The 17,988-nt window shown below is 37.6% G+C and overlaps 2 protein-coding genes across 2 annotated transcripts in view; one reads left to right on the forward strand and one right to left on the reverse strand.

Annotated features, from left to right (window-relative positions):
• Window positions 1-4,896, forward strand: part of kidins220a (kinase D-interacting substrate 220a) — a 116,996-nt gene extending 112,100 nt beyond the window's left edge. Inside the window, 7 exon segments of the mRNA XM_056476730.1 lie at window positions 3,441-3,476; window positions 3,478-3,825; window positions 3,827-3,907; window positions 3,909-4,031; window positions 4,033-4,095; window positions 4,097-4,172; window positions 4,175-4,896. Of these exon segments, the coding sequence (XP_056332705.1) occupies window positions 3,441-3,476; window positions 3,478-3,825; window positions 3,827-3,907; window positions 3,909-4,031; window positions 4,033-4,095; window positions 4,097-4,172; window positions 4,175-4,491 (1,044 nt within the window). The 3' untranslated portion in view covers window positions 4,492-4,896.
• A 5,889-nt stretch (window positions 4,897-10,785) lies between these two features.
• On the reverse strand, window positions 10,786-12,632 carry id2a (inhibitor of DNA binding 2a). The gene is made up of 3 exons (XM_056476728.1): window positions 11,915-12,632; window positions 11,705-11,765; window positions 10,786-11,406 (listed from the first exon to the last, which is right to left on the reverse strand). The coding sequence occupies exons 1-2, from the start codon at window positions 12,269-12,271 to the stop codon at window positions 11,709-11,711; spliced, it is 414 nt and encodes a 137-aa protein (XP_056332703.1). The 5' UTR covers window positions 12,272-12,632; the 3' UTR covers window positions 10,786-11,406; window positions 11,705-11,708.
• Between the last annotated feature and the right edge of the window lie 5,356 nt (window positions 12,633-17,988).

Consider the following 17,988-nt stretch of genomic DNA (forward strand, 5'->3'; position numbering starts at 1 on the left):
CTTCGAAAGAGAAGACTTTTCTTTAAAAGTGTGTCACTTTGGAGGAAGGGGAGGCACTAAATGTATATATATAAGCTATATTTGCAACACAATATTTTAGGTAGTTTTAACTTAAATTTGGGTAAATTCTGAACACTTTTTTTGTTTTTTTAATTCAACTTCAAACCATTGGTTGGACTTGTCCATATTAAAAAGCATAGTTCACCCAAATATTACATTTTACTCATAATTTTCTCACTTTCAAGTAGTTCCAAACTATATTTTCATCTGTGGAACATGAAATATAATTGAATGAAAACTGAAAACCTGTAACCATTGACTTCCATAGTATGAAAAATAAACACTATGGGTGCTTTCACACTAGCACTTTTGGTCCGCACCCGGGTTCGTTTGACATCAGAGTACGGTACGTTTAGCTAGCGTGAACGTTTTCTTCTGAACTCTCGGGTACGCACCTATGAACTGTACCCGAGTGCGCTTGAAAGAGGTGGTCTGTAGTTCATGCGAACTCTGGTACAGTTCACTTCTGATATGAATGCAATCGTACCAAATAACAGAAGTGAACAGCCAACTGTACAACAAACTTTAGTTTTCATAACGTTCATTCGTGTGTGTATGTCTGTGTATCACCTACCTTGGCAACAAGTGGGACTGACTCAGCGCAAACAGTGATAATGTCTGCTTGTCTCCACCAAAAAATGACATCTGCAGATATTGCGTGATGTTCTGAACATGCGGCAGATAGATGCAAGTGACTCTCTATAACTTGCTTTTGGTACCAAACCAAAAGGTTCAGTAAAAGAAGAACAACCATGATATGTGGACGTCTCCATTTTGACGCTTTGCTTTCGTCACCTAGCAACAGCTGTACACAAAACAACAGCTTGATGATGAAAGCATACTGGGGTTCAGAAGGAAAAAAGATAGTTTGAACACAAACCAGCTGAGAACGTGGCAAGGAGGGACAATCAAACTTGGTCAAGGCAACTGAATCACGTGTGAAAGCACCCCTATGAAAGTTGAAGGTTACATGTTTCCAGCTTTCTTCAAAATATCTTCTTTTGTGTTTAACAGAAGACATAAACTCATAAAGGTTTGGAATCACTTGTGGGTGATTAAATGATGACAGAATTTTCATTTTTGGGTGAAATAACTCAAATTTGGGTTAAAATAATATATTATACTGGATTTTCTGAATCTATATGATCTATATCTATATGATTCTATTTTCTTAATGAAGAATGGTAAAAAATGCCAGGTTTGCACATGCAGAAGCAAAGGTGTTAAGTCAATAGACTTCGTGTTGAACTTCAAACGAACAACCAGAAAAACTGGTCTCATCACATCCGCTTGTTTGACAAACTGTTAACAGCACTATTAACCGACACTGAGATCTTTGGACTTTTAGTTAATCAGCCGACCTAGCCTGCATTCATATGTATTGTCATCATTGAAACATGATTTTAATATCCAAATGTTTGTGAGAAGAACATAAAAATGTAAAACCTTTTGAAATCCTACTGCTTATGTAATGACATAATTTATGCTTATGTTTGGTAAGACTAAAACAGCATAATATTTAATGAATCAAATAAAATATAAAAGGTCTGAACTGAATGTGATAAATCCATAGATTATATATATTTTTGTCAGTAGTACTATGTACCGGTAATAATGTCTTTCTATTGAGTTGTTCAGAAAGGCTGCATGCAAAAACAAACATACACCATGACCAAACTAGACATGAGAACTGAAGTATTTTTAAAAATGGATCAAATTAATTCAGAAATTAAACCTAGAACTTGCAAAGCAAAATTAGTGAACCTACAATCAATTGTAGGGCTATTACAAAATCATATTTTCACTACATGATTATTGTGGTCAAAATAATCTGCAACTATAATCTTTATTGAGGTTTTGTATGAAACAATAAATAATGGTGTCTGTCAAATTCATCTAAAACTAACTTAAAATAATATGAAGAAAACACAAAATTCACATCAATTCCAAGCAGCTTCATTTATAATGCATATGGCTAAAACCATTATAAATAATGTCCTTGGAAATTCCTACACCCACACGTCATTTCATTTTTGTGGATTTCACCTGAAAATCTATTGCATTTTGCTGACATTGAACTGCAGTAATGGTGACTGCACCTGACCATGTTGGAGTGTGAATCAGATACGTTTGCTGAATTATTTACAATATTGCAATGTGTTGTATTAACATTTGTTTTAATGGTGCCATAGAATGAAAATTAATAATACCTAGCCATAGCTAAATTTTAATAGTTCAGCATGTTGAAATGACATACTGTCAGTTTCAAACCACCATAGCTTCCTCATTCTCAAATCCAGGTGAAAAACAGGCCAATCGAAGAAACCACAGACTGTGACAATCCACACAGGATTAGTAATATGCACGCCGCAGACTGTTTGATTGGTCACAATATTTCACAGCTCATCTTCAACTGCAAAATTCGGGAAGATGGAATATGTTTATTCAATGCACCTCTGTTTAAAGGTATCATTTGTTTAACATGTATATTGTGAAATTTGCCATGGATGTTTGTTATGAGGCAACAAACATGTGTAAATGGTTTAGTATAAGTTTTAATGCATGTTTATGCATCCTATGATAATACTCTCTTACTGTGATTTTTCTGGAGTGGAAGGATGCCAGTAAACTTCAAAAACTCATCTGTTCATGCAAAGATTGGTATTAAATACCACTTTTATTTTCAGATATATTAAACCTACAAAATACACCTGTAAATGCATCTCTGTCTTCTCCTTTTGTCGAGTATAGTTATAACTTAGCCTGTATTTCATTCATATCATAAATCAGGAGCAAACTAGGCTTTCTGGTGGCTCACTTACTCCTAGTTAAAATAAACCCCTCTACACTTCAATTGAAAAGATTGTCATTTAAAAAGGATTCTACTCCATTTGGTTATCTATTTTTTAACAACTGAACTATGATTATTTAGCATTGTGCAGTTCAGAGTAATTATCAGCGTCAGGCACTCACATGAACTGCTTGAGCATCAGAGTAGAGCTTATTAATATTCACAACCCTTCCAAATATGGTCAAAACGAATCATATTATATTAAGGCCAATTCCTAGCATTGGAAATAGAACTGTAAAACCTTCTATATAGATATCAGAGAACAATTAAATATGTTGTATCAAAAGATTCTATGGCATCGTTAAAATATTATGGTTATGATACTACCAGTAAATTGTGACACCCCAAATCAATATTGATAAACAATTTCATTTGCTTTTCATGGAAAATGTATAAGTTGAAAAACAAAATTTTACTTAAACAATTACTCAAAATACCTGGTTGTGTTTGCTACTCAATTGCTAATCTGACTTGGCATGTTCTCTCACATTTATCAGTCTAAATTCATTGACCCGATCTTTTCCTTCAGGCCAACTCTCACCGGACCCCCAGCTTATCCAGTCTAAAACTCTCAGGAATCGTCCAATGACATCTGTAAGCTGACCGACAAACAGCAGGCCGAGTATCACAGTGCCTACCAAGAGTACATCTCCCACATGTCCCATCTGGAAGCGTCTGCTGCAGGACGAGAGAGTCAAACTCAAGCCCTGTCCAGCCAGCTCATCTCAACCAGCTCTGAGGACAAGATTAAAGAAGGAGACCAAGATGGCCGCAAACACTTTGGCAAAAAAGGCCCCAAACCTACAGACACCATGTCAGACTTCTCCTCCGCCCCGGATGGTGGTCTTCTAGATCCCATTACAGAGGAGGATGAAAAGTCCGAGCATGGGTCTGCCACTAAAAACCCACCCAGAACGCAAAACCAAAGGACAGGGCCCTTGTTATCACAGCATACCGAGTGACGAAGACGACTCTGGAGATGAGGAAACAGATGCAAACCCCGCTTCTAAAAGACGAACCCTGGGGTGCAGAACCAGATCTAGACCTCTTGTCGAAGGAGAAAGGCTTCGTCTCAGATATCATGCTGGACAAGAAGTCGTCTGACTCTGGAGTGAGGTCCAGGCAGGAGCTCATCTGATCACTCTCTACAGGATGAGGAGAAGGAGGAGGAGAAGTCAGAAGAAACAGGAAGCCCAACTGATTGAGCTGGTTCTTGAGAGTCCGGTTAAAAGCGGGTGTTTGCCAAACAGGTTGAGCAACCTTCAGATGAAGCTGTGGCCCGCATGTCCATCTGTTTCTGCACGCTCCAATCTGAAGGCAGCACCCCTGAAGAAAGCTGGCCTGCCCCGGCCGTGAGCAACCTCAACTGCTCGGCCAACAATACAGCTCTCAACAACAACATCAACAACAGTGGCCAGCAGGAGACCCTCGACTCAACCGACTGCCCCTCAATCATTATACGACCAGGATCAAGCACTGAAAACACCACACTGGAAAACCAGAACTTGCGTGGCGTCCAGAGGAAGAGGTCCATTGGTCCTGCCACCGATGCCACCGAGGAACGAGAGAGTGTCCTTTAAGCACAAGTGGTCTGAATGGATTACTTTTAGAGCTGTGGCGAAGAAAAGTTTGAGATTATACGTTGATTCTGAAATGTTCTAAATACATTGCTATTCTCTCTTGAATCAGTTCTGAGCTTAGTTTTTAAAAGCAGATGGTGCTCTAGGCTAGTTTTTAACCGCAAAATAAAGAGCACTTCTGTGTTCGGCTGAGTCATGTAAATTGGCTTTTATGGAACGAGAGTAATGTAGACAGTACACTATGATGCACATTCTTGTAATTCGCATAAACTTTTCCTTATTAAGGTGGCCACAAGAGCTTAACGTGCTGCAATTTAAAAAAAACACGTGTACAAAATTAAGAAAATTAAGAAAAGATCTTCGTCTATTTGACAGCACATGTCCTTACAACGCATATACAAAAAAAACGTGTTGTATTTTCCCACAACGCAAACAATTACGAAATCGTGCTGTATTTTCCCACAACGCAACCACATATATGAAATGCACTGTTTTCCAACAACGCAAACAATTTACGAAATCGCGCTGTATTTTCCCACAACCCAAACAATTTATGAATCGCGCTGTATTTTCCCACAACCCAAACAATTTATGAATCGCGCTGTTTTCCCACAACCCAAACAATTTATGAATCGCGCTGTATTTTCCACAACCAAACAATTTGAAATCGTGCTGTATTTTCCCACACCAAACAATTACAAATCGCGCTGTATTTCCACAACACAAACAATTTAGGAAATCGCGCTGCATTTCTCCAACACAAACACACAAACAATTAGGAATCGCGTGCATTTTTCCCAAACACAAACAATTTAAAATCGTGCTGTATTTTCCCACAACAACAATTTATGAAATCGCGCTGCATTTTCCCAACCAAAAAATTATCAAACGCGCTGTATTTCCAAACGCAAACAATTTACAAAATCGCGCTGTATTTTCCCACAACGCAAACAATTTAGGAAATCGCGCTGCATTTTCTCCAACACAAACAATTTATGAAATCGCGCTGCATTTTCTCCCAACAAAACAGTATATGAAATCGCGCTGCATTTTCCCACAACACAAACAATTTACAAAAATCGAGCTGTATTTTCCCACAACAACAATTTAGGAAATCGTGCTGCATTTTCTCCCAACGCAAACAATTTATGAATTCGCGCTGCATTTCCCACAACGCAAACAATTTATGAAATTGCGCTGCATTTTCTCACAACACAAACCATTTACGAAATCGAGCTTCATTTTCCACATTACAAACAATTTACGAAATCGAGCTACATTTTCCCACAACGCAAACAATTTACGAAACCGTGCTGCATTATCCCACAACACAAACCATTACGAAATCGAGCTTCATTTTCCCACATTACAAACAATTTACGAAATCGAGCTACATTTTCCCACAACGCAAACAATTTACAAAATCAAGCTGCATTTTCTCACAACACAACAAGAACAGAACACAACGGAAATGCTTTAAGGGGACCCAAAAACATGACGGACGCCACTGTGCTGTGACTATTGCTCAGTGACGTGTTGGTGATCTTTGAAAGGTACGTTTTTTGTTTGTTATTTTAATATCGAGATTCCCGTGTTTTTAGTATTATTAGCCTAAATAACTATAGCCTAAATAGCCAGGTCTGTCACGTTTTAGGGTCTCCTTGAAACATTTCTGTTGTGTTGTAAGAAAATGCAGTGCGTTTTTCATTAAATGTTTGTGTTGTGAGAAAATGTAGCATGTTTTATTAAATGTTTGCATTGTGAGAAAATGCAGCACGTTGTTTAAAAATGTGATTGCGTTGTGAGCACATGTGCTGTCAAACAGATGATTTTATTGTAATTGCAAGTGTTTTCTTAAACTGCAGCACGTTAAGCTCTCTCAGCCACCGTACCTTACATTATTATTATTATTATTTATTTTATTATAGAGCACCATCTACGGTTAAAAACTAAGCTCAGAATCAATATCTCAAATGATTTTTAGCCCCAGCTCTAAATAGTTTACTTCCAGGATTTTAATTTATCTGATAATTTACTCGTTTCCTTATCTTTCAAGATTTGACTATTTCCTACCGTCAGTCATTGAAAGCAAAACGTTTTTGAGGAAAACATTCTAAGATTTTTTTTTCCCCATACACAAATAAATAACGTTCGCTGTTTGTTCAAACAACTTATTTAAAATAAATCAAAACAACTCAATTCTTAAATATTTTTTAGGGATAACTTAATTGTTTTATGTTCAATCCACTTAAATTTGTAAAAACTAATATGTTAACGTAATATCTTCATGACACAAATTGACTGTGTGCAATCCAGCATTTGTGACTTCTGATGCTCAGATTTGAACCTCCATATTCAGTTTTCAATACAGCTCCAAAGAGCTCTAAATGATCCAGGATAAGGAATAAGGCACTTACTCATAACACAGTCAGAATTAACAAATGTTTTAACCAGAGCTAGTGCAAAACAAGCATTTGTGGTTTAAAAAGTATGACCAATCATTTCACTAATAAAGACCCTTATTCCTACTCTGGGATCATTTATCCATTGTGAAATGTTTTCCTCAAAAAGTATCGGTTCAAAAAATGAGAGCAAATGATCAGGAAATTCATATTCTGGAAGTGAACTAATTTAAACTTGAGGATACGCAACCTTCCTACAGTTCACCTCCAAACATGATCAAGTGCTCCTGAAGATCTGACACTGTGTCTACACTAGACATACCTGTTGTTATATTGTTGCAACAGTTACAGGTTAAGGTTAGGCAGGTTTGCTCCCTGAGAAACCCTCTCCTGCAGATTTTTGATCCGGCCTCACCTGCCTATAGCTTTCTACAATGATTTTGCTGCTTGTTCAGAGTTGAAACAACACAATTCCTAATGTTTTCAGGGGCCAACCTAATTGGTTTATGTCAATCTACTTAAATTTGTAACAGTGGTTAAGTTAACTTAATTTATTTGTTTTCAGACAACACGAAGGAATTGTGTTGTGTGGAACTCAATGGAGTGGCCCTCAGAACTTGATTAGCCTGTTCTGGTGTGTTTGATTAGGATTAGAGCAAAACTCTGCAGGACTCCGGCTCTCTGGGACCAAACCCTCCTCCTGAAATAGAGGTCGTAACACAGGTCAAACCAATCATATGTCCTTTAATCAGTAAATAGAATGAGACTATTTATGAAGATTTGTTTGTCGCTCACTTCTGCCACTTCTAGAGAGGACAGAATCACTGTTTACTGTTTTTTCTTTAATAATGTCCTTCGTCTGCACTCTTGTCAAATGTAGACACTGTTGTTCAGCTGATTCAGGTGTATTTGATCAGGGTTGAGCTGAACTTTGCAAGATCTCCAGGAACAGAACTGAACACACCTGCTTTTTTACTTCTGAAGGGTAAATTACTGGAAAGGTTTGTAATCACTCCGAAACATGAAGTAAACTGGAAGCAGAGTTACTTCTCATTTTTTTCTCTGTGTTGAATTTTCTGTGGTTAGATTCTTTACGTGGAACCTGAAAATTAGCCTTCACTGCAAAATCGCTCTTAATCTGTGTTCATGCTTAGTTTTGCATAAGAAATATTGGGACATCCATAAAACAAGAAACCGACACGTGTTAGCTATGGAGAAGTCGAATATAATTTCTATGATTTAAAATGTTTAGTACTGGGTTGCGGCTGGAAGGGCATCCGCTGCGTAAAACATATACCTGAATAGTTGGCGGTTCATTCCGCTGTGGCGACCCCTGATAAAAAATGGACTAAGCTGAAGGAAAATGAATGAATGATTTAGAACATTCATGATCATAGAAAATTAACAAATGCTTTTACAACATTTATTCATTTAGGTTATTGTATTTTTTCTCTATGTACATTTTACCATTCGAAGAATTGTATATTCATGTATTACGAATGGACATTAATTGGCGGTATAGTGTAATAGCGTACTTGTTCCGTAATATTAACCTAGAACAATAGCTTTTCATTCAGTATAGGTTTATTATTGAACTGCTTTTTTTTCATTCTTGTTATTTTTGTTCATGAATTTATCTTGATGTTTGGATATTTTAAACTGTAAAACCAGGTCAAAATACAGATGAAGAAGAAGCAGTGTAAAAGTGTGAGAAACATGATTATTGTTGCTGTAGTGTTGCTTTAAAAAGCAATAAATGGAGGCTGTGAAGCTGTTGGTAGTTTCTGACTTGTTTAGTGCAAATCCTGTTATTTCATGCTCCGTTGCTAACATTAGAGGTCTAGCATAGGCCGGTCCGCTAACTTCAAACCCATCAAGTAGAGTGAGGATTTAACCACACATACGTAGTGCTGTGATCGCCGTTATTGATTGGTGATTTAACACCCGGTTCACCTTCAGGTCATCCCTGTGTTTGTGTTCTGTAGTTTGTAGTGCTGTAGATGAGTGATCAGTGTTATAAGAGATAGAGAGGTTTCTTGATAGTGTGATTTGTGTGTATGGCAAATTCCCTCAGTGTTTTGTCTGTTTTTCTCAAATCAATAAAACAAAGTTTACAGCCCTTTTGAATACGAGTTTGATTAAATGTTGCATGAAATATTTCAATATGAAATTCAGCCATTTTATTCATATTTTACTTTTTTTTATTGCAAATGTTTGCACACTGAAAAAAAATCTTGGTTGCCTTAAACTTTTAAGCTGAATCAAATTAGCCATGAGTCTATTGAACTTATATTGTTAAACTGACTTAGAGCTAACTTATAAAATTAAGTTAGAACATATTAAACTTAGGTACAATAACTTAAAACATACTGTCAGGACTAATTGATCATAAACAGTGTAGTTTTATTTGTATTTGAATAGTGTATGCTGATAAACTGGACACTAAATTATCTTAAATTAAACAATTCAATTCACACATAATTATGTACATTTCTATAAATACATATACAGTTGAAGTCAGAATTATTAGCCCCCCTTTGATTTTTTTTTTTTAAATATTTCCCAATTATCAGTACATATACACCTTATACATGACCAGAGAGCATGGAGATTTTCACAGTATGTTTGATAATATTTTATCTTCTGGAGAAAGTCTTATTTCGGCTAGAATAAAAGTAGTTTTAGATTTTTAAAAAATATATTTTAAGGTCAAAATTATAAGTCCCTTTAAGCTGTATAGAAGTGTCTTGAAAAATATCTAGTAAAAAAAAAAATCTCCCCGTTAAACAGAAATTGAGAGAGAAAAAAATAAATAAATGGGGCCTAATAATTCTGACTTCAACTGTACACTTACTTTAAATGAGTGCATTAAATGTTTAGTTTTTTTTAAAGGTGAGGTTTGGCTACCAGCAGGTGGCGCACTATTCATATCAACAACACTACTAGTGCTTGAAGCTGCATGTCAGACACAACCTTTAATTTTAGATATGCACACTTTGCATTGATATATGGAATATAAAAATTCTCACACAGCATTATAGTTTTGCGTCTGTTGTTAAATAGTTTCCCAAAATCATACAAAATGACGCCCTTTACATAGCTGCATTACTCTCAACACAATAAAATGGAAACTCCATAACAAATCCTGGGTGCCTTAAATTAAGCTGAATAAAAATAACCTTACGAGTCCATTGAACTTATATCATGTTAAAATGACTTAAAACAGCTTGTGTAACTTATAAAATTAAAGTTAGAACATGATTAATTTAGAATAATAATTACAAGGAGCTAAAAACATATGCTGTCAGGACTAATGGATCAGAATTTTTAGTGTAATTTGTCTGATGCACTAAAACTGAGCTTCCATCGGCTTTATTCACATTCTATCAGTTTTAGAGCTTTCTAGACTGTAAGAACTGATTAGTATGAAATCAATCTGCTAGTTCTGAGAGTTATTTCACACCATAATAAACCTACAAAGAATTATTTATTTTACCAACAGAATTCCACAAATTCTCAAGCTTTCATTTTAACTGCCGCTTCATGCATAGCAGATTATACGAATGAGAGAACTTGTGGATACACTCATGATTAATGTTTGACTTGAAGGTGTTTCAGCAGAATAAGATTAAACCGCAATCGAATCTTTCAGGCTTTGTGAGTTTTGTATAGCTATACATGTATATAGTAGAAATAAGCACCTTCTGACCCATTAGAAAGTGGAATGAATGCTTTTCACAAATCAATACAGTAATGTGAAAGATTCAATGGAACATTCCTTGGGTGAATGTGCACGTGTGAAGGGTCAGCGACATGCTTTTGAGTCCTGGATATAAAAGGCAATGTCACTATCCGGCACATATATCGACATTTAAAGTAATCAAGCATCAAATAAAGCATTTGATTTATTTTGTATAAAAAAAAAAAAGGTACGATTTACAATATTACTTTTATAAAAAGTCTCAGCATACAGCATAACACTTTGCAGATACCGACAGTCCAATTTCTGCAACTATACAAGATAAAACTCTGAGAGAGAGAGAGTTCACAAGGTTTCATCACGTCATTTTTCAAAAGTCCAGTCCTTCATGTGCCAAAAGAATTGACAGGAAAAAAAAAAAAAAAAAACAGACTTAAATCTTTGTACAATAACTAACCACATCTTCTCATATTCACACGCCGCTCTTCACGAGAGAGAGAGAGAGAAAAAAAAGGTAAGACTTCTTCTCAATGCAGAGAAAAGGTTCCTTGTGATCATTTACAGGTTTCCCTCCTATTTTCAGGGAATATAGTGCTTCTTCCTCTTGAAGAATGTCTTTTTAGAAGATAAATAATCAATGTCCGAACTCATAACACATCACATGGATTGTCCTTTGAGAAGGAAAAAAAGAAAGTCTCTTGATTCAATTACAGGAAAGAAAAGAAAAAAAAAAAAAAACTCCAGACTGAGAACAGAAATCAGAGGAAAAGCCAGTTCCCAGGTCCTGTGTGTTCTTGTGTCTTAACCAAACACCTGCAAAAGATTGAGAAAGAGGCGCATTTAGAGAATGCAAACAGGGCAGAGATCCGGACAGCCTGGCGCCAGAGAGGAAGCCGCAGTTTGAACATTTAACCAAACACTCAGAGACTGAGCGAAAAAACCCTGGGCTCCAGATGTACACCAGTACACAACTTCTGCCTTCACTTTTGCAGTCAACACACTTTCTACAACTTCACACACATTGTGCTCCTCAACTAAACACTCTGCTTCAAATACTTGTCCTTTAATAGAAAACAAATAATAAAAACATTGTATTTTCAAGAAAATTTACCTGATTAACGGTAAAGTGTCCTGCTGTCCTCTGTGATCAAGTCTGATGGAAACTCAGGTGTCTAGAAAGACAAAAAAAGCCTTGTTATTAGAAGTCAATAAGCATGCAACACATCAATGTGCATTATTGACATTTTCACATTTGCATAGATAGATAGATAGATAGATAGATAGATAGATAGATAGATCTATGGAGTAGGCGGTGATTCACCTGTAGTGAGAGGATGCTGATGTCTGTGTTGAGTGTTGTCAGGGGTGTTCTGGATGTCCCCTGCCCCGCTCGCGGGTGATGCAGGCTGGTTATCGCCGAATTGGAGTCCAGCGCGATCTGCAGATCCAGGATATAGTCGATGACATGCTGGAGGATTTCCATTTTGCTCACGTTTTTGTTCTGCGGGATGCTCGGCACCAGTTCCTTCAGTTTGGAGTAGCAGTCGTTCATGTTGTAGAGCAGGCTGAGAGGATCGTCCACGGGGGTCTTGCTCCGCGAGATTCCCAGACTGTGCTCCGTCGTCGATACACTCGCGCTACTTTTCCGGAAGGACCTCACTGGGCTTATAGCCTTCATGTTGACAGCAGGATTTTGTTGAAAAGACTCGCCTTTTGTGTTCGAGATTCCCTGTTTGCGCTGGGCTGTTGAAGCAAACGCAGTGGATTAGCGAGCTGTCATCGCTGTATGTATAATCAGCTGGGTGGGTTGTTCACGCGCTGGTTTGCGACGTGCTGATTGGTGGAGAGGGCCGCGTCAATCATCGCCTTCGCGCTACGCTATTGGCTGATGGGCCGAGCCATAAAGAGCCGCCCATTTCTTCCGCGTTCTTAACCAGTGAAAGCGCGTGTTAGGGTGGCGCTGACTGCCTTCAGCTTCCACGGATAATTTCTCAAATCAGTGTACCTTTCCGATCAAGAGAATTAGTGACTTGCAAGTATAAGGTTGTTTTCACGCATTTGTTTGTAGTGTAATTGTCGTAACGTATCAAAACAAGCTTTAGGATAATTTATATTGAATTTCCAGAACATTCAACACACAATATGCTACATACCAAGTATGTAAAATGAAAACAGATTGTTGCATTTATGTATTAACAGAATTATGCAGTTATGATTCATATAATCTGCGGTGAACATTAAATTAACCGAACCTAATGTATTCGACATGTTTCAGTTCTACTAGTCTAGTATTTCCTCTTGTAAACAATCTGTTAAAGATTTCAACTTTACCTTCAGGTCAGTGGCATTATTCTGGCAAAGTGCCACGATTTCAGATAAAGATGCCCAGCGGTTTTTTACACCAAGTCACTTGACCTTTTATTTTTAAAATATTCTATATTTATTATTTAGGACACAAAGCCTTTAAAATTAAGATGAGTGGTGTCTTTTTTGCGTTAACTGTGCATATCAAAATGATGCACCAGCAGTTGAAGTTTGTGCTGTCTGTCGTTGATAGCGTGCCCTTAATGTTTATGTTTGTTACACACATCATGACTATGGGGGAACATGAGAGCAGTCTTTATGGCCTGTGATGAGGATCGTTTTGAGATGTAATAGTGATGACGAGTTCCCCCTGCTCTCTAGTGCAGGAATGCGTGCAGCATGTTGATAGTCATGGATTCATCTGACCGAGAAAAACAATTCTGTCTTAAAACTGTACAACTGCTGCTAAAGTGAAAATGCATTCTTCTAAGACTGTGAAGAATATTTCACCCTGCTGCAGATTTTATTTCAATTTTTAGAAACCCACTGTCAGTTCAGAAAGCGATGGTGGTGGCAAAAAAACGCTCTTTGTTTACACATGCTAAGTAACAATGGAGACGGAGAGATTTCCTGGTTGCTTGTGCATATCCGACTAAACAGATGTTTGCGGAGATGCGTCGGAATGCAGTCGTGTTGATGTGTCGGAATGCACCTCATTATCACTCCTCAGAAAACGACTTCTAAGACAAAGCATTGTGGACGCTTTTACATTTTTTTATTTCAAGAAAACCTCTGCAACAACAACAAAAAATCAATTACGCGCGCGCGAGAGACTTACAAACACGACGCATAAGAAATAGCATCGTGAACTCGCCCGCATCTGCCGCAACTGGCTTTTTCCATTTTCTCCCTCGTCCTTTTTGTTCTCACAGCTGTGTACATTTCGCATGACACCCTGACTGATCCCTGACAGGTGATGAATTGGCACCAAGCAAAGCAGCACTACAGAGCAGCGCCGCGAGCTCACGCTCTCGCAGACTCTCTGGCGCCAGCCCCGTGACGTCACCCATTGACAGCGGCCCTCCAGCCAGTCCTCGCGGCGCCGTCCAGGCGGCTGCTATGGAGACGGGGCCAGTTAGTTAGCGCCGGTCCTCAGCTGATCAATGGGGCCGAGCGTGGAGAGATCGGAGTTCAGCTCGTCACCTCAGCTCTCCTGCGCTCCGAGGCCCGCACACCTGCATCCATTTGCATTTCTTTGCTTACGTTTACTTGGAGGACTCCTCGCCCTTTCGAAACAATCTAGACTTTGAAACGTAGCTAATGCAAACCTGAAGTTACCTCAACTTTATCTCAATGCGCCGAGGTAGAACGTATTCCAGTTAGTCATGCATTAAACATGGATAAAGAAGGAGCGTCTTCGTTTAAATGGGTCATTCGGTGAAAGCTCGAGCGAAACGACAGGAAATGCGAATTGTGGTGGCATTTGAAAGTCAAAAAAGGCTGTGGGATCTCACAAGTACTGTGAATAAACAGTTTACAAATACAAGTCAGTATTTATTTAGACGTTTTGTTGCATTAATTTGAAGTTTGCACGGTGAAGTAGGCCTAGCTTAAACATAAACAGTAGCCGCTCCACTATGACCTAATATCGATTATAGATTGACAATTTACCTGATAATAGAAACTATGGTCAGTCGGTTCAAGTAAAAAAAGTTAATAGTCTTCGTTAAAAGGCCTAAGTTAAAAGCTTGGTTCTCGAAACGAATCGATACCATGCGCCTTGAAAATGACTAATGACAAGCTTGTTTACACTGTCAACGCGGATTAATAAGCAAAAGCTCGCACTTCTGATGTAGCCTACAAGCTACTGCAGAACACGATTTTATATCCATAAATCGGTTTAGAGACACGTTTACGTTTTTGTCTCCTGTCAAAAAGCCTAACAATGATAATGGCAAGAAAACAATCTAAAGTTGGCAGAAAGTTGACAAGTTCTCCACGGGATGGAGTCGAGATGTCTGCACCTCCTCCTCTGCTGTTCCAGCTCACTGCAGCTGCACAATTCCCTCCCGTCTCCGGCTCTTCAGAGACCAGATACCCCCCAAAAATCACATCTTACCCACATATTTACGATAGAGATGACACTGTTGAAAACATCGACGTATAACTTAATTAGACGGATCTACTAGCCAGGTTAAAACATTCTAAAGTCGTGCGTGTCATGACGATATTCTTTTCAAACGGCTTTGAATTCCAAACAGTTCAACGTGACGCAACCTTTTCTTTGAAATCCGCGTTCCGAAAGTCGAATCGAACTTCCTTTGATGACTTTATCAAACGTCGACGTATAACGTAAATGCACCCATACCCATATATGTTATCTACATGTGAAGTAACAACACATTTAGTTCCCCGGAATATCTCAAAGTCATGCGCGGTACGACGATATTCTGCGCGAACGACTGAATTTTAAACGTTCTAAATATCAAACGCGTCGCTTTCATTAAAATCCGCGATAGGAAAACTCTCTCATCAACTTTCCGATAAGCTTGGGACAAACCAAAATATTTCTGCGCGAGTCACCTAAAACGTGTATTTAAATAGGCTTTAGATGTCCGGACCCTTGTAATGGTTTCGTCGTTCGCTCGGCTGTGGTTTCAGCTCCCGGCAGTCGCTTTGAGGGCTCCCACGCGCCTGTCGCGTGCAGCAGTACACGCGTGAAAGTGTGGCTCGCGACTCTTGTAGCAACATCGACCCCCATGGGCGTGGCGTTGATGTTTGGCTTAAGCTATTGTTCGCCTCCCAAAAAGGGTCCTGAGAAATGTTGCAGTTCAGAACTCGTGTGTCTTTCTTGCTTGCGTAATGTAGTGCAGCTGTTTGCATTTACACAACAGAGCATTGAAACACTCCTTATGGCTGTCAAATAATCTGTCAAATAATAGAAATGATACTGAAAGGTTTGTAGCCTAATTCAATCTGTGAGAAATTTTGGAAGGCCTGTATGATGTTTTGTTTATCCGTTGTTTTATTTTATTTATATTTTTAGGTTTTAACAAACAATTAAAGCTAAAAATTCAAGTAGCATGTATTTTTTGTTATAGCTATTTGGTAATATGACAAAGACATGCTATCACGTAAATTCAGCCAACAATTTTAATAAAAATGTTAATCTGTGTTATGTTTAATCAAGAAATAGTAAAGATTATTTCATTTTTTAAAGTTATAATGTATGTGTTTGTCTGCTTATTTATATGCAGTTGAAGTCATAATTATTAGCCTCCCTTTGAATTTTTTTTCTTTTTGAAATATTTCCCAAATATGTTTAACAGAGCAAGGACATTTTCACAGTATGTCTGATAATATTTTTTCTTCTGGAGAAAGTCTTATTTGTTTTATTTCGGCTAGAATAAAAGCAGTTTTAATTTTTTTAATAAACATTTTAAGATCAAAATTATAAGTCTCTTTAAGCTACGTTTTTTTTCCCGATAGTCTATACAGATCAAACCATCGTTATACAATAACTTGCCTAATTACCCTAACCTGCCTAGTCACCTAATTAACCTAGTTTAACCTAGTTTTAGCCTTTAAATGTCACTTTAAGCTGTATAGAAGTGTCTTGAAAAATATCTAGTCAAATATTATTTACTGTCATCATGGCAAAGATAAATAAATCAGTTATTAGAAATGAGTTATTAAAAGTATTACGTTTAGAAATGTGTTGAAAAAAAATCTTTCTCCATTAAACAGAAATTGGGGAAAAAATAAACGTGGGCTAATAATTCAGGGGGGCTAATAATTCTGACTTCAACTGATATGACACATCATCAGTAAATAAAATAAATCATAAAGCAAATTAGCATTCTACTCAAATCCCTTCAGAAAAAAACATGGTTAATGTGGTTTTATTTTATTTAAAACGTTAACTTTAACGTGTGGATAGCTTAATTAAAAAACAAATACAAAAACATAATAACATAAATAAATGACTGAATTATGCAAAATTTCACATTAACATCATTTACATCATGCAGTCCATCCTGACTGTACAAAAATTCCATCCACTGAATGGCCAGAGGATTTCTTTTAGTGATAAAGCAAACCAAAGATGATGGGTGACAATATTAAGTAGCATAATGACAACTATAGTGACAAGAGTCAAATTGTCTTAACATTTAAAGAAGCAGTAAATGTTCACATCTCAGCGTCTGGTAATACAATGCATGAACAAACAAATACATCCATCTTACATCCTTTGAAATGTACATTTAAAAGTTAACGTACTTATTCAATTCCATGCGTCTGTGATATATAAATGTCTGAGGTAACTGTAGATTTATAGAGAACAGAACCGAGATTGATGAGTCCTATAGTAGAAGTAAGAGAAAACCAGCAGTGTGCATTATTGAGGAAGAGAAATCCTGAAAGACTCCTTTCTCAGTCCAAACGCCTTAGTATTCAACGTTACAAGGGAATTGAGAGTATTTGGGAGATCTGAAACTGCCTGAGACTATCTGATACCATATGGACACGCAACGTTCTGGTTTTTGTGGTAGCCATGTGCCACTCAAACAGCTCTGGTTTGATTCTCTTTCTCTGCTGCGCTGATAGCAAAGACTAGTTTTTCACATGAGCCACTTCCCTACTGGCTTCTGCTCTCAGTCACTGGACTCTTACTCAATCTCATCTCTTTATATAGCTCACAAGGAAGAGAGACTCATTGGGGAATTAGTTTCTCTCACTATTATTAAATAGTTGGAGAGCAGTCAGACAAGTGAGGAGTCTGGGGCTTGTGCTCTCACGGTCCGATCGTTATTTCTGGACTTGTTTTTTTAAACTTTTACGTTGTGTTAAACCAATAAGATTCCCTTCATGTTCTACATTGAACGATTTCAGCAGGCTTTCTAAATCAAAGCCATTTATCTGTACTAAATATTTAATAATATGTCAGTTGCCTCTTGAAAGCGGTGATTAAGATGGAGAATTAACACCCTGATCTTGTTTAGGCAACAAGAACCCACCGTTTAGTTGGATTGTAGATTACTGTGACTGATTGGAGTAAGATAATGGAAATAAAGTGCAGGTTTCAAACAG

The sequence above is a fragment of the Danio aesculapii genome, chromosome 17 (genome assembly GCF_903798145.1).
Source record: "Danio aesculapii chromosome 17, fDanAes4.1, whole genome shotgun sequence".
Taxonomy (NCBI): domain Eukaryota; kingdom Metazoa; phylum Chordata; class Actinopteri; order Cypriniformes; family Danionidae; genus Danio; species Danio aesculapii.